Raw genomic sequence first — 23,519 nt, forward strand, 5'->3', positions numbered from 1 at the left:
GCCCCCCCCCGAGTCCCCCATTACTTCCTCCTTGCCCCCCTCCCTCTCAAGGCCGCCATCTTAAGTTCCCACCTACCTGAAATTTCCGACCAATTTTCTTTTACTAAATTCTCGTTGAAGGAGTCGTCATCCGCGTAAAATCGCACTCAATCCGTGATGCCAGTAATCCAAACTGTCTCCCGGTACCCAACGAGGTACCACTAGGTCTGTGGGAAGAAGTTAAAATACGGAGCGGGAGAGACTGGGTTTCGGCACAGAATGTAGCGGTCGCGGGGAGGAGACTTTACGCAGCGAAATGGTGGAGGTCCGCTGCTGCTGACAATGTACAGAACACAGGAAGTCTCGCGAGATGTTGTCAAGCGCGCCACTTGAAAATTTTGACATTTCTGATAGTTTTGCACGTTATTTACCGGCGTTGTTTAATGAGTACTACTAATCAGAAATATTTTACTTAGTCGACAGACGTTTGCTTGATAAAGTATTATAATGTGATTGGTTTACTCAGGGTTTTTCAAACGGAAAAAATTGTTCATGTGATCATGTCTTCCAAAACAAAAAACGTTTGTGGTATTTTCGTTTCATCCTTGAGTGGTCAACAAAAAATAATTATGCGACCAGTTATGCTTATTATACACATGTTTCGGATAAATTTATGGTGAAAGAAAACTGATATTTGAGGCATGTTTGATAGGTGAGACTTCCTTGTTACTGATAAGCTGTCTATTTAAATGTAGGATTAATTATTTCCCTTTTGGTCTGTATCACATATTTTAATAATCACAGGGGAATTTCAAGTGTCTGTCAGATTGTGTGTGAAGAAAGTAGCCGAGTTGAAATATGAAGTATAAAATGTTATTTAATGATAAGGCATTAACAATTAACTGGAAAAAAAATATTTTCAACAAAACTGAAAAAAAGATCCCTGATACAGCTTCCATAAATGTGAATTGGTACTGGTTTTCTTCCAATAAACTGAATATCCAAATATGTGAAACTGTGCTCTGGGGAATTGTGTTTTGTTATTTTCAGATAATTTACAGACCAAACTATGTATGGATTGAGAATAAAATAATCTTATCAACCTCTAATAAACTATTTATTTTTTACAAAAATTTGAAGATTCAGAACAAAAGACCCACACAACAGAGTAAACAACAATTCATTTAATAATTAATCTTTGTGGTCTCTAGGGGAGGGGTTTGAAAGGTATAAAATGGTCATATTAAAATAATCGACCCAGTCTTTTCCCTCTCAGGATACCCACTGTCTAGTTGTCTTTAGACACAAGTCCTTATATTTTTTTTTTCAGTTCTTCAGCAGATGTCCCGCTTATCCATGTATATAACTTACTTTTGTTGATGAAACAACTCGACAGTTCAATGTACAAGGCTCCCATAGTCCCGAATGGATATAACACACAACCAATGACACACAGGCAAACCTCCCTCAGCATAATAGTCATAAGATGAGATCATTGAAGAGGCCAGAGGTTGCAAATGGATACAGCTTCATGTTCACGATTCATGAGCGTTCGCTGTGAAGCAAGCCTTTTGCTTTGTCTTTTGCATGATTTGAAACATATTACTACCTGGGGAGAGAGAGTACTGGTTGATACCCGAAACAATGACAAATAACATAACAGTGAATATATTTATTATTATAGAAGATAATTAATGTTAAGAATAATAATTACAAAGGCAATTTCTCTAGACTACTATAATCTGGTCCTGCTCATATAGTCAAGAGGAGACTGGGAAACAGTTACAGGAAGCTCTAAAATACTGTGTTCACTCACACAGTGTAGCACAGTTCATTTCGCCATTCATCCTTTGAAAACAAAAAACAAGCCAAAAAGAGGTTGAATCTCATTATGAGTGAAGCTCAAGGGTTTGGAGTTAGATTTTTGGGTAAAGCAGGAAACTGAGGTATGATGCTTCATGATCTGAATTAAATGGTGTCGTCTGTAATCTGTCTTTTCACAATGGGGGGAAAAAAAAAAAAAAAAAAAAAAGGGACACAAAAACAGAACAGAGAGCACCACTTTACCACTGTGTTTCTAGAAACCCTCATCCACAACACCTAAGCAGGGTTGATATAAGGACAGCAGGGCTTTATAATATCCCATAAGTTAACCAAGCTGAGGATGAATCCCCCCACCCTTCCCCCCCGGACGAGTCTTCGAGGAGTACGTCCCTCTGGAAGTCGTTTCCAATCCGCCCGGAAAAAAAGGCTTGCTAAAAAAGCGTGGATCATAATTCACCTGACAAATGAAGAAAAAAAAAAAAAAAAAAAAAAAAAAAGCTCTCCTCTGCCTCTTCTTACAGCTTTCAAAACTGAGCGCTGTAGTTACCAACAGCCAGTATAAAATAAAAAATACACCAAGGATGCACAGAAACCATGTACCTTTAAATTGCACTGATAGAACCATTGGGCATATTCCAAGTCTTGCATTTGTCTCCCAACCGCCACCTCCAGCCAGTCACCGTCACCCTTTCTTGGAGCGGTGAGTGGGGGGAAGAGGGGAGGGGGGTGCACTGGTTTGGGTGTGTAACTGGAAGGGCAGGGTTTAGTAGTCTGCAAGAGGAAAAGGGGGCAGGTTGAGAGCAGCACAGTGATCCTGACATTTCCCTTAAACTCCACCAGTGTTGTCCCTGTACTATCTGGACTCTCCGTCTTTGTGGGCGCTGTACAGTGCCAGGTCACCTGGCCCGAGTCTAGAACCGCGGGGGGGCGTGGACGACCGGTTAGCCATGGACGGAATGAGTGGAGGCGGCGCCCCCATTGCCAGAGCTCCCACCAGGCCTGCAGGGGTCTTTGCCAGGATGCCATTGGGCACGTGGTGATGGGTGAGATGGCCGAGGCGGGAGTAGAGGCCGGCGTGGTGCTGGGCTCCGGGAGGGAGGGAGTGGGAGAGAAGGCCAGGGTGGAGCTGCTCCAGGTGAGCAGCAGTAGCAGCATGGGAGGGGCTTGAGAGGTGGGCGCCAGGAGGGAGGTGTGGGTGCATCCCAAAGTAGCGAGCCCGCTCAAAGTCTTCCCTCAGGATCTGGGCACGCTGCTCCTCGTCCATCAGCCCACCTCCTGGGGGTCCGAGATGATGGGGCCGGTCGAAGTGATGGGCCACCAGGGTGTACTCCGGGCGAACACCAGAGGAGGCATTCGAGGTAGAAGTCGGAGGGTGGTGAGGGTTGGCTGCCGCCGCCGCTGCAGCTACAGCCGCAGCCCTTTCTGCCTCGAGAAGGCGCTGGTGCTGGAGCAGCCGGGCCAGGTGGGGATCGGTTCGCAGAGCGAGGTGAGGGTCTGACCGAAGTGCCAAAGCCTCCCTGCGATGCTGATGTTGATGTTGCGCTGCAAGCTCCCTCCAGGGGTCCCAGGTGAAGCTGTGCGGACCTTGCGGTGGTCCTGGATGTGGACCGTGGTGGAAGCGCTCTCCCCCCGGACCCACTACAAACCCACCGCCTCCTGTGCTCCCCAGAAATGCTTCGATGGCCCTCGAGCGGTCCAGCAGGGAGAGGTGTTGGTGGGAAGAAGGGTTCGGAGTAGGCGGTGGGAGGGGAACACCGGGAGTGGGAGTCAGTGATAAAGAGGAAGAGGAAGGTGTGCCAGAGCTGTGGTGGTGTGGGTGGCTGTTGGGGCGGTCGAAGGTGTGGCTGGGTGCCGGGGGAGGATGGGTGATGGGGATGTGCTCCGGCTCCTCTTTCCGCTCCTCTTTCACTTTAACTGGCGGGAGGAGCAGAGGCGGTTTGGAGACGGGCGTCGTGGTCCGGTCAGACTTCTTGGCCTGAGACAAAGAAGTAACAGAGGTGGACGCTGCGGAGGAAGCGGGGTGGTTACCGTCTCTTTGGGAGTGTGAGGGTTCGCTGTGGTGGCCGTGTGCTGTCGGGCCCAGTGGGCGGGGGTAAAGGTCCATGGGAGACGGGGCCGAGCGGTTGGAGGGCGGGGGAGTAGTGAGGACAGAAGATGAGGAAGACCGCGGCCTGTCTCTGTCTGCTACTAAAGACGAAGAAACAAGAGGAGGCCCCCTCGAAGACACTGTCGACATTAGCCTCTTGTCCCCGTCTCGGTCTCGCTCGCGGTCTCTGCTTAAGCTGCGCGTCAGGTCCTCGATCGGCCCTCCGCCCCCACCCAGGCTGCTGCTGTGGCCGTTGATGTGGGAGACCGGGGTGCTACTGCGGGCCTTGAAGGAGGGGGCGACTGGAGACATTCTCACAGGTTGTCGGCCATACAGCATATTGTCTCTGCAAAACATAATAGTCACGACAATTACATCACGCAAATACGCCGGTATTATAAAACACCCCTTGTCCAAAGTTCAGGCTGAGACACTGAAAGCAGCTTGAACATTTTTAATCTACAGTCAAGTTAATTTTAATATTAAAGCATGAGCCCTAAAATAGTAGTGCTTAAAACCACTCTTTCACGCACAGTATCTCCGGTAATAGCGCTCATTTCATTGCACTACAATATGGAAAGTTATCAGTGCTGATTACTTGACGTATATATACGTCAAAAAATTAATTTTGTTTCGTTATAAAATATTTTTAGATTTTAAATACAACCAGACACTTTAGATTTTAGTAGATATATTAGAGGAAATGTCTGTTTTGTGTTTAGTAAAATATATCTTTTATTTATTGTGGAATAAAATGTGAAATCTGAAATCCCATTATATTAGTACGTTATTGTAGTCATTAAATCGGGATAAAAAACTAAATCTATTTGTTTCCATTTTAAAAGTCAGTTTTAAAGTCAGTCGAGTGTCATACCTGTCCTTTTCATCCTTGATGTGGGGGATGTCTCTCCTCTCTCCGTCCTTCCCTCGATCCCTCTCGTCCCTCTTGTCTGCCCCTTTAGCCCAGCTGGGGCCTGGGGGGAACCCGGATGGCCCACCGTGTAGACGGTTCCACGGGTCGTGATGGTTGGGGGTGGACAAGCCCCCAACCACACCGGCAGGTGAGTCTTTAGGGCCAAACACAGAGCTTGCTGCAGTCGAAAGAGACACAAAATTTTTTTAAAAAAAATAACATATAGTGGTCAATGAGTAGAAGGAATACATGTTTTCACCTTTAACTTTTAAATTAATTATATTAAAAAACAGTTAATGCCGTCTTGTGGAAATAAAAATCACAGACGTTACATCAGGTTTGGTTGTTAGCATCTAATATTATCCTGAGCAGCATGATTATCAAGTAACAGTTCAAATTAGTGTACAAACACACGCAAGTGAAAAGTCAATTTCTTAATTCTTAACTTGTTCTTCAACAGCATGTACAAAGGTTGGTGTAGTTGTTTAAAAAAAAAAAAAAAAGGTTTAATCTGTGAAACCTATATTTGGACTGCTTCCAGGCGTCATAGCAACTCAAATTAATGCATCCAACCTGGTACATCAATGAAAAAAGCCCAGCACAGCCAATCACAGCTTGTCTCAGAGCTGAGCTGTAGCACACAGGGAGCGGAGCACAGCGCAGACAGGTGAAGTGAAGCTAATTTTACTCTAACTGACAACAACGACGCTTGTTATGTTATTGTAACGACAACGCTAACAATATAATTTATTTAAGGACATACGTCGACCACAAATATCAAACTAACAGGTACGGGACGGGTAGAGCGAAGGGAGATCGTCCACTGGATAATCGATGGCGGACGTTGTCGTTCTTTCAGATGTATAAAAAAAATATGCTAAAATGAGTCACAGAATATACTCGGGTTATTGTTATCATCCCCGGAAACACTGGTTCCCCAGACAGTATTTTCCTTGCCAAGTCACAGAAACGAGATACCTCCCTGATAATTGAATCTATGTTTGTCATCGGTACAAAACAGCCAGGGTGAAGATTTACACCCGACTTGACGGAATCAAACTGATGAAGCCTTTTTTTTTTTTTTCTTTAGCTTTGACTGCAGATTTTGTCCTCCTTTAAAGTGGAGTCATGTTTAGAAGGGATCAGTTCATGGTCAGTGTGGAGAAGAGGGGTTATTACTGTAACCAATGAGGGCGACGAAACAAACACAAGCGCTCACTGATTTAAGTGAGGGCAGTTTAGCCGGGATGCTGATGCAGAGAGCCGAGACCAAAAATGCAATCTGGCTCCCCCCTCACCCTCACCGAAGCAGCCACGTGTTGCTTTAACACTTCCAGTCTCAACGCCCATGTATGCTCAACATATAAGGACAGAATTACAGAACAGAACCAATCCTGTAAGCTTTGTGCTTCAGGAGCAGAGATACTGTCAGACTGACCCAGTGTCGGGCTGCCGAGCCCTCCGAAGGCACCAGAACCCAGAGCTCCCAGCGGGGTGAAGGGTGGGGATCGGCCATACGGATCTAAAACACAGACAAACATCATGAACACTGCGTGGATACACGCTTTCATGGCGTTACATAGTGCTGCTGGAGCGCACTGCGAAACTTTATTTGAAGTTCTCTCGATCCGGTTGAAACTGATTTACATTTTTAAAAGTATTCGAAAGGTCTAAACATCTCTAAAGTGTATGTCATTCAAGAGAGTCCGTAAAAACAAGTCGAATGGTCAAAGTTCATGTTCAAATTTAAGGTGTATTTATTGAGTCACGATGCCAACTCAAAAGGCTCATTTTGATCCGCTACTGTTTGCCCCGTTAAAAAAAACTTTTTTTTTTTGCATTACACAATAACTCAAACACTATCAAATTAAAAGCCCTCTAGCATTTTAGTAAGAAGAAACCCTTCATTTCTTAATAAGGCTATTATTGTGAAATACTGGCTCGACCTGTTGAGGGACTATAAATCTGACAATCACTCTGTAGATAAGTGATCAGAACAACCAAATAGCAGGAATATATTGGTAACTTCAATAAATGAAAGCAATGTTTAACTAATCTTATGTAAACTTGCCACCGCGAGTAAGAACATCACGCAACAAATATCACCCCGCCACTCGGTTTTGAACGCCTCTTACCCAAGTGTGCGTTCGGTGCCAGGAAGGAGGAGTGTGGCGCCGACGGAGAGATGAAAGGAGCTGAGGACGGATTGACTGCACCTGAGGGAGAGAAGTAGTAAAACAAAACAAAAAGTGTCATGAGTAATCCAATCAAGCGCGTCAAGCTACTCGCACACAGACCGACTCAGACAGCAATGAAACAAGAGCTGTCGAGCCTCGAGGGAGAGAGGACGGAATAAATGAAAAGACCAACAATGATCAACGGCAACTGATGAGTTCTTTGAAGACATCAATCACAAATATGAAAGCAGCGATATAATACTTTGACACAAAAGGAAATAAATAGCACTCACAACTATCTTATTTGTCATGTCGTATATCAGAAATGATCACAAACAAAAATAAACATTTTTAATTTCTCATACATAAATAAATAAAATTCAGCCAGCTTTTCTGAAAGGAGACAAAGATGTTTAGGCGTGCACCTGCAGCTGAGAACAGACTGGGAGGTCTGGTCAGGTCGTGAGTGGGAGGCAGAGGTCCTCCCATGGGCCCCAGCTGGCCCAGTCCCCCGGATCCAGGAAAACGGGCCATTAGCTCATTACGGAAGTCCAGCTTGTGAGGATCAGCCTGCATCATCTAAAAAAAATGGGAAGGGACAGTCAACGTGGAGCCTAAAGGGGTCAAAACAGTTCCTATTTGAACATTCCTGTCTATCTACTTTCATCATGAATAGATTTCAGTAAGAAACACTTACCTTTACTTTTTTCTGATGGTTCAGAATCATCCAGGCCACATATACATGCATAGCACACCATTTTCCATGTTTCTGAACGGCACAAAAAATTCAGAATATTTTACTGTGTTATTCCATAAATCTTGCATGTACAGCTTTAAAGCCTTTGCACACAGAGTCAGATCTTCTTCCTGTAGTTCAGAAATATCTCATCTAGGCTCTACAAAAGATTAAGGGGGGGGGGGGGGGTTGCAGCTGGATATGGCTACTTGCTAGAGGCTCAGTGTACGTTTGAAAATATATAAGAAAAAAAAAAAAAAGCCAGTAAAAAATATGTATAAGAAGGGATGCAAGAAAAGAACAACCACGTATATTATACACAGGGTAATTTCTGGGTCTGAGATATCTAACGGTGTGCAAGGGCAGAGGATAGACCAGTAGCAGTCAAGATTACAAGTGAGATTAGTGCAAAGAGTGAGTGAAGCAGTGAGGCAGTAGAACAGGCTGAAGGTTTTAAGGAGCCAAGGGGATTCAGAAACATCTGTTTTTTTGCTTACATTACTGATTTTCAACGATGTCCCAAATGGATCAGTTAGCTACGAGAAGAACAGAAGTGTGAAACCACTTTCAATCAACACGGCTCACTCTTCATCAGGAGTAGTTTGTTTTGCACCCCTTACTGCACTGACTCCGCCCATGTTGTAGCACATCCTAGCCTAAACTGGCTATGCATCGTCAGCTATAGTTATATGGAAACAGAATAATGAAAGATGCAAACTTTAGGATGACACGTTTTGAAGCGAGCGCACCGTTCTTACCCTGGGGTCTTTGGGCTGCAGGTGGTGAGGCACAACCCCGAGTCGTGCTGTTAAATCAGGACCCGTTCCCTGAGGGACAAGAGGCTGTCACACACAGCACAACACAACACATGAGCCACAACCTACTGATCTGCAGGCCTGCAGCTGGCATTATTCTTTTCTGTTTCAGCGCCCATTTCTCATGTTTTTACTCTGGATAGAGATTCTGAAACCAGCTTCACAAAGGCAGATTGACTGCGAGTGCTTGTGACATTCTAATCGCTATCAAACATGGTTCCCATTTTCACGAGGAAAAAAGACATTGCACCAGGTAATACGAGACATCCTTCAGACAAAATGAAATCTAATGGGCGCCCAGGAATGAGAAACACAAAGACACGAGGAGAGTTTTTCCTCACCTTTGGCTGAAATGCTCCTTGCAAGGAGCTGAAAGGCCCGGTGGGAGGAATCACAGGCTGAATGCTCGGCACTGAGGGCGGCGGGTATTGTGGGAAGAACTGACACACACACACACACACACACACACACACACACACACACACACACACACACAAGTTAACAGCCAGTAAACAGCTGAACAGGTTGATTAAATCACTTTAAATCCAGTGAATTTTTGAAAACCTAATATCTACTCTCAGACTTGTTTCAACAGTAAGTTACTCACAGGGTGTCGGTACAGCCCGTCCATTTTGCCTGGATACTTATCAAACTGCGAGACAAAAAACAGTGGGTGGGTTAAAACATCTTAAAAACCTCAACATACTCCACATTCCAGCCACACTGGAATTTGTGGAAAAGTATGACCCAGATGTTCAGAGGATCTCACCAGAGGCGGTGCGGTGGCTGTGGGGTGCAGGAAGGGCGTGAAGTGTTGGTGCGTGTGCGTGTGTTGGTGCTGGTGGTTGTGCTGATGGAACTGGAAGGCCAGCGGCGGGATGCTCGGCTGGTTCTGTGATGTCCGGCCCGACGAGCCCGGTGTGGAGCCTGACGCCGAGGGGCCGCCGGGAGTGGAGCGGCCCGCTGTTGCTGCGTTATTTTCGGCCCCGGGGACGCTGCGTCTGCCCTCGCGCTCTGAGGAAATCAAGAAGATGGGAGTATTAAGTTTTGAGCCGGGAATTCTTGATCGGAGGTGGAGGGTGTCGGAAATTAAGGACAGAAATAAAATGAATGAAAGTAAAACACGGTTTGTATCAAATTCATGACACAAATATGCAGCTTCTGCTTTATTTATCAACACAAACCTGCTGTGCTTATGTGATTAGATTTTAGATCATCAATATAGAACTTCCTCAAAATATCAGACAGCCCCCGGAGGAAGTCTGGGTCTGGTTTATTTTTGTCACGTGAGTCATTGTGTTCCCATGAACGACTGTAACAGCAGTGAAGTGCAGCGTTTCTGTCGACCGTACCTGCTGCTGCTGCTGCTGAGTGCCCGGGACCTTGTAGCAGCGGTGGAACTGGAGGCAGGCCGGGTGAGGACGTGAACAGGGCCCCGGCGCTGGCTCGGGACGGGGGTCGGAGGGGCCCTGAGGATCCTAAGCTCCTTGAGTAAGGCAGGGACACACTGGTGGAGGGAGTCGGGGGCCGCATGGAGGACGAGGAAGACGCAACAGATGAAGCAGAGGGTGGAGGTTTGACTGGGGTGCTGCTCCTGAGAGGAAAGGAAGAAAAAAAAGAAGTAGAACATTAAAAACCACGCACGAGACTCAAGTTCAAGTTCAACTTTCAATACGATGACTGACCTGTTGTTGATGTTGTTGTAGATGGAGTGGGATCGTCCAGCCAGAGTGAGGAAGGGCATGGGTTTGGAGAGTGGCGGGCTCCCGTTGTGGCGACTGCTGTTGCCGTTCATGGGGCTGGGCCGCGGCACCGTGCCCGAGGCCGTGACCGGGGAGTGAGATGGCAGGCAAGCGAAGGGGGCAGAAGAGGTAGAAGAAGAAACAGAATCCGGGAAGTGCAGCTCCAGGCTTTTCTCCTGACTTCGCTCCAGGCCGGACACTCGCGGGGTCACCATCAACCGCGAGACGCCGCCGCAACGGGCTGGCAGGGGTGGGCAGCTTTTGCCCACGGATGTGCCCATGTTTGAGGGGGCGGGATCCACAACTGGGGGGGGGGGGGGGCAACAACAGTTAGCGTTTTGACTTTTACTGCACATCATAGGATGACAGGAGTGATACAGAGCTAAGGGTGAAAGACACCTTAGCTTGACATAAACCTGACGACATTTAGACCCAGTGCAAAATTAAAGATGAATGTCGGGGCCAACAGTCACTTCATTAAGCGGACTGTATCGGCCAGATGTGACAGACGTACCTTAAATACTGTTTCTTTAAATCAATGCTATTACAAAGTTCAGTGTTTCCACAACATTCATTATTCCTTTTTATTGCACACCAAACTCTGGCCTGTTACCTCATATTAAAATATTCCCTTTGGAGTTTCCAACAGTAAGATACAATTTTTAATCTTTCAAGCTCCCTGCTACAAAAATTCCTAATCGTATCATTAATTAATCAATTAATGTTTAATTAAACAGACTTGGACACGCAGCAGAAAATGGATGGAAAGATTTAGTTTTTGCTTTAAAATAACACACAAAATGATGTGCGAATTGTAAGACACTTTAAAGAAACTAAAATCAGAGACCTTTACAAGACCTGCAGAAACGCTGTACCAGAAACTGGGCCGACCTGTGAAGACCTTTCATGTGACAGTGTGATAAAAGATTATATTTTTGTCCTTGTTTTTTTCCATCATATTTTTATCTGAAGCACAGAAACCCAATTCAGCCTGGTTAGCAAACAATTTAATTCCATTTAATGACCTTCCCTGTGTGCTGCATTCTTTTGTATCTGAACAGCAGCAGAGGACTGATTTAAACCAGCGCCACGACATCCCTTTGAATCCAAATGTAATGATAAAAGAATGAAAACAATCCTGGCCATTTAACCAATTTTTCTGTTAAGATCTAAATATAGCCTGGCAGCGCCGTATGACTGACACATCGTCTCGAGAATGTGAAGCAGCAGAACGAAACAAAACAAAAAATCATGTCATAAATTTCTCAAACCTTTACTAGTGCTGACTGTGAACACCGGATCCATGTCGTTGTCGGACGCCTGCATGGGTAAACAAAAGAAGGATTTTATTAGTGATACTCTGTTTTCAACAAAGGTCAAAACAAAAAATTCCTTACACCACATCAAAAGTGAAAATGTGAATCTGTTGTTGGAGCAGTGACTTATTAAAATTCTGAAAAGAAAATATGTTGTGTTGTCTGCTGTTTTTACTCCACATAATGACAACAAAGTTTGTGCAGAAACTATGACGATCGGTGTCGCAGCGTCTTCGTTACCTAATAAGAATAAATATTTATGAGATGACAAGTAAACAGTACACACCTTGTCTCCTGTATCACTCTCAGTGTCACACTGAAAGAAAATAGGGGAGAAAACATTCAGGTTTACATCTATTAGAATATTTATTTATATACATGAGCGTTACTACAATATTAGAAAAGAAACTTACAATATAGCCGGTTTCCAAAGGGTGACCCTAGAAAAAAATAATAAATAATATTAGCTCCAGTGGCTTTCAGTTGAATTTCATAATTTACTGCGATTAAAAATGAGCCGTTTTGCTTGGTTGTAAAGATTCATCCTAAATGGCAGGCGTGAGTGTGAACAAGTTTTACTGGTTTATCTTCAATAGCAGGATCTAGAGCTCATTGGCACGACACAAATGACAACACAGTTATTTGATTCAGAATCAGCTCAACATCTAACATGACAAGCTGAAGTTAGAGATTCAACTAGAACATTAGAGCCCAAGCAGAGTCCCCATAATCTCCGTGTTCACCTCTATCTTCCGTCTCTTATTTCTGCTCTTCCAACAGCTGCTGGAGTAGCTGTGCGGGGGTCCTTCCTCCGGCTCCGACAGCGGCCCTCCGCCGTTCTCCTCCGGCCCTCTCTTCCCCTTGTTCCTCCTCCCCAGCATGTCAGTGCGCTGACTGGGCTTCAAAGAACAGTCCATCTGATAAGGAGGGGAATGAAAAAAATTTAATAAAATCTGTGTTTAAATGTCTACAAATAAGCACAAATACAAATGCCTGAGACCAATGGCAAGCCACGTACTAATAAATGTCCTGACAGACCTCATTTATGCAGTTTTTTACTGAGTGATTGCAAAAATAGAAAAAATGATGTAATGCAATACAGCTTGCATGAAGCTATTACTTCAGCTGTTTGCGTGTAGACTCAATTATACGGTGTGTTTTCAGTGTAATTTGTGGCGGTGTTGTATCTGACCTCAAACTTTCAAAAGGGGTTTCTAATATTGTGTTCATTTATCAACAAAAATAAAATATGTCAAACAAAAAAATAAAATACTCTAGAGTTTAATTAACACCTCTCAGACAGAAATCCACAATAGGTACTGAGATTCTCATCTTTCTGACTATTTATCTTCCCCACTTATTTCCCCCGGGGGGGTCAGAAGACAAATCTGAGGAGTAGCGAGATGATTAACACACTATCACACAAAATTCATTATTGTTTTTGCTTTTCTCCAGTGACGTATTGTAAAGTGTTATATCTTGAGGCACTCGAAATTATTGCAATCAAATAAAAAATTTTTTTTTAAAAATGTCATCAAATTGCTAATAGCTCAGTCTCTGCTGAGGGGGTAAAAGCTAAAATGGTTGGTAATAGTTTGAAGAAAGTACTTCTTCAAAGCCTAGAAAAAAGATGTGGGGAAAAATCGTGAGTTCAGGGGATTGTTTGTATTTAGTGAAAAGATTCCCAATCAATAAAACAAGAGCAATGTAATAGTATCTGGAATTTTTCTGATGCCGTTACTACACGCTCCCCAATTACTTTTAAACCAAAACTTGTTTTAAATCCAGTTAGTTAAATGCTTAAAAATCGATAATTATTGCGCAATATTTGTTGTAGAAAAGATTTTAAATAAAAAAATTTTTTTAAAAAGCAATAGGTGCAGGTATATCAACACAAACGCAGGTCGTAACTCGTCCGTCCAACTGGTGAATGTGCTCATGTTTTATCTTTTGTCAGAGTAACTGCAGGCAGTTAGTTTCTCAAATACAGTCGAGCAGGAAATGAAAAACTTAAGGAACTTGATGCGCTCCACCAGTGGACGATGGGAGATTTCTGTTTGCTTTTTTTCAATCCTGAAATGGACTGGGTCATTTGACTGTAAAATCATGGTACTCGGGAGAGCAGTGGACCTGTACACGTGTGTCACACACGTGTGTGTGTGTGTGTGTGTGTAAATGGGCAGTTTTACGACATAACCTATTGACAAATAATTTGGTTTCCCATCCTGATGCGGACGTCCCAAGCGAAAGACATCACATCCATCCTGAACAGATTATTTTGTATTTAAGAGATGATTTCTCTGCAGCAGATTGCTGCCTCGCACCTCATGCGTGTCATCATGGGAGTCATTTTATACAAATATGCAAGTATGATGTATAAAGGAGCTCTAAATACACAGTGGGAACTCCCCTGATTTTAGACTTTAATTTCCTGCCCCGTCTCTCGATGGGCAGACAACTGACCCGAGTTATTAATAAAAACAAAAGTATGAGGTGAAGAGCCCTAATCCAAGTACTTTGACAACACCAGCACAGCTGCTAGGTAATACTCATTTAAACTAATTTATTTCTTCTCATGGATTCCTTTTTCTTTTTTTCAAAAAAAAAAAAAAAGCTATTCAGGAGCCCATCAGCACCTCTCGGAATTAGAACATGAATAATTGAGGCCTCTCCAGAACCCATCAGAGGATGCCTTGGGGTTTGGGGTCGGCCTGAGTGGTTTGTTTTTCTCCGAGCAAGGAATGGCACCAGAGTTGAGGAGTTCAATGTGCAGCCTTTCACACCTCTGGCTGGAGGGGGGGTGGGTGGTGGTGGTGGTGGTGGGGGGGGGGGGGGGGGGGGGCATGGTTTGACGTGATGGAGAGGGGTGAAGAGGACAAGGATTATAACAGTCATCTGGGTTTCAATCCCCACTGCTCTCTACACTCCACGATCAATTTAAATAAATTAAAAGGAAAGGGTTGAGCCAACTGCCTGCCACGCGATATTAAACAGTGATCAATCACTGGGCTTAATAACTAACGTGGGAATTAGATGCAATTTGATGACTGACAGCTGATGGAGGGTGTAAAAAAAATAAAAAATAACTAAATAACACGCCACATCCAAGATATTTACCTCAAGTGCTTCCAGGCTGATGAAGCTCGCGATAGAGAAGCCATCGATGATCTCCTCCTCGCAGGACACCGACTCTCTCTTCCTCCGACGCGGAGGCCTGTGTCTCCCAAAACCGGGCCGGCATTGTCTCCCACCGGGACCCAGGACACTGTTCGTCCCACAAGCCTCCCGATCGGAGCCCGAGGACAGGGATGTGGCCCGCTCCTCGGCCAGGTCCACTCTCCTCCGCCGCCGCTCCCTGTCGCGCTGTGAACGGGATCGTCGGCTCTGCCTGAATCCAGTGCTCCGGCTCGGGCCCTCCATGATCAATCGCCACCTCCTTTTGTAACTCCAGTGAGGACCAAAAGGCACTTTATTCAAGTCCCCCGGTCCGGCGGAAGGGCACCGAACCGCAAATAAACCACCACCACCGCGCAGGCCCTGGCGAGGGAACCCCCCTCCCTGTTAAAATGGCGTTAATGGAACCAGTGGCGATTATTTACCGTCCTCCGACAACAGTCTGCTGGCGTCAGCGCCTTTCTTTCGGCGAAATTTTAGAGTCATTTCAAATTAATTCTGAACACAAACTGGGATCCACATGGAGTTTTTAAAACATCCGGGACACGAATGTCAGGACGCCGCCGGCTGCGTCTGGTAGCGGGCTAGCATGAGCTAGCTACCGAGCCGTCCAGCCCGATCACCACAGAAGTTATAACGCATGTAAACAACAAAAAAAACAAAAAACAACAGGACACGTCCAGTTGTGTAACAGAACAAAGCGAGTCAACACCCGCCCGCGGGGCAGATTACTGGATTAAAATCACGCCAACGTTGACACGACTCGAGACAATAAACTGTCAAATTATGTCCTTAATTTCTGCACACGATGACAATTTATAGAGAAAAAACGGGAGAAAAGAGAGCTTAGTTAGCGAGGCCGGGAACACCCGACGTTTCTCCAGGCATGTCCATCATCTCACGGAAATGTTGACAGCTGCTGTCAAATTGACGCCCGATCCGAGGAGTTATAAAATAAATCAAAATAAAGAGTTTGATCCGTTTGAACCGCAGCGAGCCGACGGAGGAGGAGGTGACCGACGAGCTCCCCGGATAGCACGGCTAGCTCGACGCGATTTAGTCGAGACGTTCAAAAACACGAGAATTAAACTATATTCTGGAAACGCGCCCCGGGGAAAGGACCGACGAGCCGGGCAGCGGGCCGTGGAGCTGACGGAGACCCCGCGGCCGAGAGACCAACCTCCCCTCCGGCCGAAGCGTTTAATGGCCGAAAGAAACGGTTCGATTCACATCAAAAGAAAGACGTAACGTTAGCATCGGGCTAGCTAGCGTCCACCGAGCCAGCTGTTCGCCTCAAACAATCATTTCTGATTTATTTATTTTTTTTAAAGGAAGCAGGAAGAATACAGAAGCTCTTTTTTTTAACTATGAATCCGCCCGTAGAGTGATAATATCTCGCTTCTTCACACAACTCCGCTCATCATGAAAGAAGAAAAAAAAAAAAAATCAAGGCCCCGTTTTTGAAAGCCTCGGTGTCGATTTCCATAAACGAGGGTGTCGGCCGAGCCCCCGCCGGGCTGGGCAGCTCCTTCATGCGAGCCTGTGTAATCCAATGTTTAGGAGAAGTTGGAGCCGCTCGCCGACGTTTCCGGTTCAAATGATTTCTTTTTTTTGGTTTTTTTTTCTCACCGAATCCAGAGTGTGTTACGGAGAGAGGACCAGACGCGGCTCCGCTGCTGCCGGACCTCCTTTTCACAAGTTTACACTCAATTGGAAATTTATCGCGAAAACCGGGGAGACACAACCCTTGTCAGCCGTGTAAGTGCATTGTGTGCGCCAACTCTTCTTCCTCGGTCCTCGGGCTGGCTCGCACGCGAGCGCCGCTCGTGCCTACTGCCACCGTGTGGTCACGTCAGAGATGTCCAGATATCATTAAAAACAACAACAACAACAAATACACACAAAGACCTGTGCAGTGCGAGAAAATAAATTAACATTAAGTGTGTCTAAGTGTCAAAAAGTATGTGGACACCCTCTTTATTTTTTTTCTTCTCACAGTCTACGTGCCATCTGGATATTGATGGCACAATTCCTCAAATAATCACAGCAAGATTGCTTTTTTTTTCATGTTAATTTGTATTATTAAATTCATTATATCTGGCCTGCATGTGTGCTTTTGGCTTGGGGTTATTTTCCAAGCGCAAAAGTTAAAAAAATAGTTTTCCCACTTGAATGGGGAAAAATCCCTGCAACCAAGGGTACATGTGGTTATGTGTCCACGTAAGGCTGGCTATATAGTGTATACAACATGATGCATGGCGCATGCACAATGCAAACAATTTATAAATATTAAAGTCTGGTGTCTGCAGCTTAAGGCTCTTTCTGAAAGTAGTAGTAATAATAATTCCTTTATTTAGTCTCATTGGGACAAAGATGTCTGTTGCACCAGAAGAGCTGTATAGACATTTATTTATTTTTAATTTTTTTTACAGCAGACACTGACACGTCACAGCAAGAAAAAAGCACAGGTGTATTAATAGCTGGATTCCACTTCAGGGAGGTCCTGCTGTCGTGCATGCTGGTTCATTGTCATGGCCTACTGGGGCACTAAATGGACACGAGTTATCAGGAATGGTATTTATTCCACCTGCAACTTTTCACTGCTGTCAGAAGTAAAAAAAGGTCTGCAATAAAAAAAAAAAAAATTTAAAAAAGGTCTGTACAGCTGCTAGGAAGAAAAATAAACACCTAGAGCAACAGAGCTAATTACAGACATTATTAGTTGGTTTCACATCCTCTATGGTGATGTAGCTCTTCACATATATTCATACTCTACATACGTGACAATCTAACCTGTTTCAAACCTTGTTTTTTTTTTCAAAAAGTATAATCCCGATGGTGAAGTCATAAATTCTCAGAAACACTTGGCCTAAAACTGTGAAATTGTACAATATAGATCCCAAAAATCCACCTTTCATAGGCCTTTCATGGGTAATTTAAGTGAAATTGTAGGCCTCCAAATTCCCAGAAACAATACTGGACGTGAGATTAGTGTCCTCAGAGGTAACCATGACGATAACATTGTGTGGTTATAAACACTCAAATCTGATATGATGATTCAAGTCTGACTTCATTAAAAATAGAAAAGGTCCAGTTATTCGGTTATCTTTTTTTTTTCTTGCTGCCAACAAATTTTAGACTTCTTTGATCCACTCGGCACTGACCCACCAGTTCCTACTGAAGACTTAAATCTTTGTTCTCAGTAACAGCTGATCCCTGTAATTCTAACCAAATGTTATTGAAACAGGATGGGGACCATTTTTAGCTGCGGATTAATACACATTTAGTGCTCTATGGAGTATTTCTGGCAGCAGGAAAGTGTGTGTGGGATTAGAGCCAATGAATACAGTGTGTGTTTGATGGTAATGAATATTAATATCATTGAAGCCACTTCTGAGGATTTATTTACATCAACATGTTGACAGTTGACCATACGTGGCTACGTTTTCTTGTGTCTTTGGTCCAGCAGACATTATGGTGGTCATCATCTGGCCGACTTCCTGGAGGACAGTAGGGAGTGTAGCAGGATGCCCGTCGCCACGGAGACGTTGAGAGACTCGATGCCGGGGAACAACTCCCCGCCGGCTGGGATGGTGAGCAGCGTCTTGCACAGAGAGAGCAGCCCCGGAGACAGTCCCTCCCCCTCGCCGCCCATCAGCAACAACGTGGGTTTGGTCATTTTGAAGTCTGAACACCGGGGTGACGGGAATCTGGGACCCCTCTGCTTCGGCTCCCACCGTGCCGACCGCCTGCCAGCCCCGCGCTACCTTCGCCTTCAACACGTCCTCGAGGTTTTCGTACCCGTACACCCCGATCACCTCCATGACGCCCGAGCTGGCCTTGCTGACCACCGGAGACAGCGGACAGCTGTGGCGGAGGCTGCTGACGACTCTGTCCACGCCGAGGAAATAAGCAGAGCGCAGGATGGCGCCAAGGTTCATCGGGTCCTGGATTCTGTCTAGGACGAGCCACAGAGGGGCACCGCCGTCTCCTCTGTTGGGTGCAGACTTGTCGGTGAGGTAGGTCAGAGGACTGGCATGCAGACACACTCCTTGATGCACTCCCCCAGAAGACATCTTGTCCAGCTCCTTCTTGCTGACCCGCTGGACCTGTACTCCTCGCCGATGCGCCTCCTCACACACCTTCAACACGGAATCCCTGTGAGAGGCCTGGCCATCTTTTACAAACAGTTTACGGGACTTCCGTCGGCCTTGAGTGAGAGCCAAGAGACACGGGGCAATGCCAAAAATAACCTCAGACTTCTCTCCTTTGGAGTCCAGCCCTGAATTCTGTCTCCCCAGGCTCTCCCTCTCTGCAGGGTAATCCTCCAGACTCAGTTTCCTGAGTTCAGACGAGACTCTGGAGTCGTCTCCCCTCCTCTGATTCCACTTCTGCATCGGTGGGATCTCATTTTTCAAGGGTTTACGCTCACGATCCGGCCATCCTCCAGATCCAGCAGCCTTGTGTTGGACACTGGAGCTGTTTGACCCTCTGAGGCGTCTCCTCACTGCAGGCTTGAGGCTGCTGTCCTCTGAGTTCAGGAGAGTAGCTGTGAAATGGTAGGAAGCAACCTGAGATCCCACTCTTGAGACTGACACAGCTGTGCGCAATCTTCTACCCAACACATGCAGCAACTTGTGCTGATGCGCAACATTGGATACCCACATATTAAAATATGTCCAGAGGCACAAAGTCTGTCCCTGAGAAACTTGTCTCAGCAGCCTGAGAAGTCTGTTATTACGTAAAATTAATATATATGTCTTCAGAGTTCATTGACAATAAAGGTTAGTTATGTCCTACTTACTGTAAGTTTTACCTTTGTTCTATTATCTTCCGTCACAGACATGTTTGTGGCCTTCACGCACATGTGCGACCCTGCTGCAAACAAGCAACCAATGTCATGACCGGATACCGAGACCATTTACCTACAAAATAAAATCACAAACCACCTAATCGTTGTCAAATTGAAGATGATTTAGTTGAAACATTGTAAAAGCAGGCCCATAATTTATACCAGAAGTATACAGTTTGCAATCGTGTGATTATATCAGAGAACTTTTTCAACCACTCAGTAATACAAAGTCACAGATTTAGTCACGATGGTTTTATTTTGAAAGTTCTTTTTACCGGGTGTTTTCTTTCCTGTGTTATTGGAGAACTTGACGCGTGTGACGCAACGGTAAAACGCAACGTCTCCTTTGGGCGTGCGTGTTTACGTCATTTCCCGGAAGTGAATCTCTCCCAACGCGGAAGCGTCGGAAAGAAAACAAATAATCGTTTAAATTTGTGTCGAACAGAAGTCGGAGAAGACGCCTGAAAAGCCTGGATCACCGCCTTGTTCCCGACGAGCCTGGTTCACGGTGAGAGGAACGAACTGCTCGTGGCTGCTGGGTTCAAGTCTGAGGCGTCGTGGAAGATGTGGAGATGTTTTGAGAGGAGCTGAACGCGGCTGAAATAAGACTTCAGGCCTCTGGTCACATAACTAACCTAACCTAACCATAACTAACCTAACCTAACCATAACTAACCTAACCTAACCATAACTAACTGCTGAGTAATAAAGTCCAAGAAACGGGGATGATTGACAGCAGCATCTGCAGGTTTTTACGTGTAAAAACTGTCACTGTTATAAACTTTTGAGGGGAAGGTGTCATTAGTCTGGTGGACAGAAAAGTTAAAAATTATAAAATTCACTTTATCGACAGGATCCACAACTATTTAGAAGTTTAACTGATCAAATTAGTATTTATTTTTTTTAATAAATCAATGAAAGTTGGAAATGCAACACATTCTCAGGATTTGCTGCTTTTTTTTTTTGTTTTTTTTGTTATGAAAACGTAATTATTTTAATTCACGTTCAACTTGTTGATTATTGTTTTGATTGATTACAATACAGTTAAAAACCCACAGAGTTTACAGTCACGTGTGTATGTTACATCTAAAGAATGTCAGCTGATGAGTTGATGTACAAAACACACAAATACTGGATTTATTACAACGTCTCATAGAAAATGGAAAAAGAAAAAAAAAAAACGTCCGGGGCCCAACTCAGGGTTTCATATTATATCCGACCCGAAAGCTTCAGTGATGATAATGATAATAATAATCTACTGTATCTGACATTGAGCTTTTCTTTTTTCTTTCAACCAGATGGATTTCCTGTTTGGGAGGAGGAAGACTCCGGAGGAGATGCTGAGGCAGAACCAGCGGGCGCTCACCCGGGCCATGAGAGAACTGGACCGAGAGCGGATGAAACTGGAGCAGCAGGAGAAGAAGATCATCGCCGACATCAAGAAAATGGCCAAACAGGGACAAATGGTGAGAGACGGGAAAACGAGACGGACAGACAGATTGAACAGTCTGATTGCAGCGGGCAAATAGATTAAAACAATTAAAATAGTGCTCGTCAGGAGAGATTCTCTCGTTGAAGAAGAACAAGGCCGTGACGTGTTTGATTTTCGATCTCCGCAGGACGCCGTCAAGATCATGGCGAAGGATTTGGTCCGCACGCGACGCTACGTGAAGAAGTTCATCATGATGAAGGCCAACATCCAGGCGGTCAGTCTGAAGATCCAGACGCTCAAGTCCAACAACAGCATGGCGCAGGCCATGAAGGGCGTCACCAAGGCGATGGCCACCATGAACAGACAGGTCGGTCACCGAAAACACACGGCGGGATGGAAACAAACGATACGCCCGCTCCCGCTGACGCGTTTCCTTCCCTTCCTTCCTCCTCACAGCTGAAACTGCCTCAGATTCAGAAGATCATGATGGAGTTTGAGCGACAGAGCGAAATCATGGACATGAAGGAGGAGATGATGAACGACGCCATCGACGACGCCATGGGCGACGAGGACGACGAGGACGAGAGGTGAGGAACAAAAAACACTTTTACTTCAGAGCAAAACTTGTCTCTTCGCATATGTTGACAACACGCCTGATCAAATGTTTTTTTGTTTTGTTTTTAATACTCATCGTTAAATGGAAACAATCATAAAATCTTTGTTCCCCAATCTTCATTACTTTTGATTATAATATTTGCATACTTTAACTTAACGAAGGGTTTGAATGCAAGAACTTGCCATGGAGTATTTTTCACAGTGTGTATTAGTACTTTTACTGAAGTAAAGGAAGAACTGTGTTTAAGTTCCACAAATTATACTAAATTGCAGCTTTGATTTTTTTTTTTCCGGATTCCTTCCTTCATCATCCACGATTGTGACGCAAGTAATCCAACAGATGTTTAGTATTCGCTCTGACTTGCTCGTGTGTGTGTGTGTGTGTGTGTGTGTGTGTGTGTGTGTGTGTGTGTGTGTGTGTGTTTCTCGTGCAGCGACGCCATCGTGTCCCAGGTGCTGGACGAGCTCGGTCTCAATCTGTCCGACGAACTGTCGAGTAAGAAAAACTTTCCTCTTGTCTCCTGTGGATGTTTCTGTGTAACAGTTAGAAAAAAAAAAAAACTACCGCAGAAGATGTCGAATCTTCCAACTGCACCGTACTTATATTACGTTATAAGTTTGTAATCCTGTATTTATGAATGAACTTTCATCCATCGTGCAGTGACAATAAAAGAATTCATATTTCCGTGTTCGTTCCAGATCTGCCGAGCACCGGAGGGAGCCTGTCGGTGGCCGGCGGGAAGAAGGCGGACCCTCAGGCCGCCCTGGCCGACGCCGACGCCGACCTGGAGGAGCGTCTGAACCAGCTGCGGAGAGACTGAACGCGCCGTCACCGTGGCGACGGTGTTAATACAGATACAAAACATATTCCAATCTCTGTGTCTTTTTGAAGGTGTGAAGTGGCAGAGAGCGCCGGCTGTCTCTGGCACACGGGCTGAGCTCTAAAAAGGTGTATAGCTTTTTTGTTTGAGGTATTTTCATCTTAATGCGTGTATTATGTGTTTTATCAAGAAGAAAAACGAAAAAAAAAAAATCCTTCACAGATCGAGCAAATTCTTCTCATTTAAGACTTTGCCAAATGACATAAACTGTCCCGGTAAGGAACATTTATCTCTCAGTCTGTGTAAATAACCGCACGAGGATGAAGCATCACGTTTTAATCAACACTAATTACTAATTAATTGTTTAAAGGAACCCACAGGTGATATTTACAGGAGGAGAATTTTTTTTTATGGCTGACGTGTAGACATGTCAGCGCTTTTTGTACATCAGGCTGGTTTTGGTTGGTGTTCTTATCATCATCATAAAGATATGCAGTTTTAGCCCCTGATATTTTCATTATGTTTATTAGCGGGAGCGGTCGAGCTGAAGATGGTGTACAAAAAGTTTATAATGTCTAAATTCACTAACGGGATTCAGGGTTAGTTTACGATTATTATTTGACCAAGAAAAGGTTTGTTCAGCTGACCCTCCGCCGGCCGACAGGCTCTCCTGCCCGGCGACCGTTCATCAGTGGAGTTCCTGAGATCAGCAGCAATTTTTTTCACCAAAATATTAACAAGGAGTCGGTGGTGTGTTTTTTTGTTTTTCTTTAATCAATAAACATTTTTTCCAGATTGAAATAAACTGTTTGTGTGACAAGAATATTATTTTAACATTAGAAAAGTTAGTTTTTTTGCATCACTGAGTACAAAATTCTTCATCAAAAGTGTTTGTGATTATAGTTTTAAGAAATCTACATTTTTGAACATGTCCAATCCGACCGGTCACAACTCTGATTGTGTTTCTGGAAGGTAGAAAAGGTTTGTTGTTGGTAAAAATTCTACTTATAATTTAAATCTGCATTAGTGTCACATTAC

The 23,519-nt window shown here is 44.7% G+C and overlaps 4 protein-coding genes across 9 annotated transcripts in view; 1 reads left to right on the forward strand and 3 right to left on the reverse strand.

The window, feature by feature from the left end:
• srcap (Snf2-related CREBBP activator protein) overlaps window positions 1-279 on the reverse strand; it is a 30,332-nt gene extending 30,053 nt beyond the window's left edge. For both annotated transcript variants that reach the window (XM_069160083.1, XM_069160081.1), the window contains exon 1: window positions 77-279. The gene's annotated coding sequence lies outside the window, so the exon portion shown is untranslated. The remainder of the gene's footprint in view (window positions 1-76) is intronic.
• Window positions 280-1,148: 869 nt separating this feature from the next.
• fbrs (fibrosin) lies at window positions 1,149-16,527 on the reverse strand. 5 transcript variants are annotated; one of them, XM_069160086.1, is made up of 18 exons: window positions 14,706-16,527; window positions 12,332-12,505; window positions 12,002-12,028; window positions 11,875-11,904; window positions 11,544-11,592; window positions 10,216-10,576; window positions 9,883-10,124; window positions 9,300-9,544; window positions 9,138-9,182; window positions 8,872-8,970; window positions 8,474-8,542; window positions 8,213-8,251; window positions 7,677-7,748; window positions 7,405-7,558; window positions 6,938-7,018; window positions 6,241-6,324; window positions 4,764-4,980; window positions 1,149-4,235 (listed from the first exon to the last, which is right to left on the reverse strand). In XM_069160086.1, the coding sequence occupies exons 1-18, from the start codon at window positions 15,006-15,008 to the stop codon at window positions 2,657-2,659; spliced, it is 3,870 nt and encodes a 1,289-aa protein (XP_069016187.1). In that variant the 5' UTR covers window positions 15,009-16,527; the 3' UTR covers window positions 1,149-2,656. The 5 variants fall into 5 exon arrangements, with proteins under 5 accessions (XP_069016187.1, XP_069016186.1, XP_069016189.1 ...); XM_069160085.1 differs by having other exon boundaries at window positions 8,474-8,557; XM_069160088.1 differs by lacking the exon at window positions 8,213-8,251.
• Window positions 16,528-17,124: 597 nt separating this feature from the next.
• mrm1 (mitochondrial rRNA methyltransferase 1 homolog (S. cerevisiae)) lies at window positions 17,125-19,270 on the reverse strand. The gene is given in 2 exon segments (XM_069160090.1): window positions 17,125-18,459; window positions 18,461-19,270. Coding segments are annotated over 2 exon segments (912 nt in total). The 5' UTR covers window positions 19,160-19,270; the 3' UTR covers window positions 17,125-18,246.
• A 717-nt stretch (window positions 19,271-19,987) lies between these two features.
• chmp2a (charged multivesicular body protein 2A) lies at window positions 19,988-23,286 on the forward strand. The gene is made up of 6 exons (XM_069160100.1): window positions 19,988-20,122; window positions 20,912-21,079; window positions 21,233-21,412; window positions 21,502-21,632; window positions 22,095-22,156; window positions 22,360-23,286. The coding sequence occupies exons 2-6, from the start codon at window positions 20,912-20,914 to the stop codon at window positions 22,479-22,481; spliced, it is 663 nt and encodes a 220-aa protein (XP_069016201.1). The 5' UTR covers window positions 19,988-20,122; the 3' UTR covers window positions 22,482-23,286.
• The last annotated feature ends 233 nt before the right edge of the window (window positions 23,287-23,519 follow it).

This window comes from Embiotoca jacksoni, unplaced genomic scaffold, assembly GCF_022577435.1.
Source record: "Embiotoca jacksoni isolate LCO1_2020_lvr unplaced genomic scaffold, fEmbJac1.0.p SCAF_26, whole genome shotgun sequence".
Classification (NCBI taxonomy): Eukaryota; Metazoa; Chordata; class Actinopteri; family Embiotocidae; genus Embiotoca; species Embiotoca jacksoni.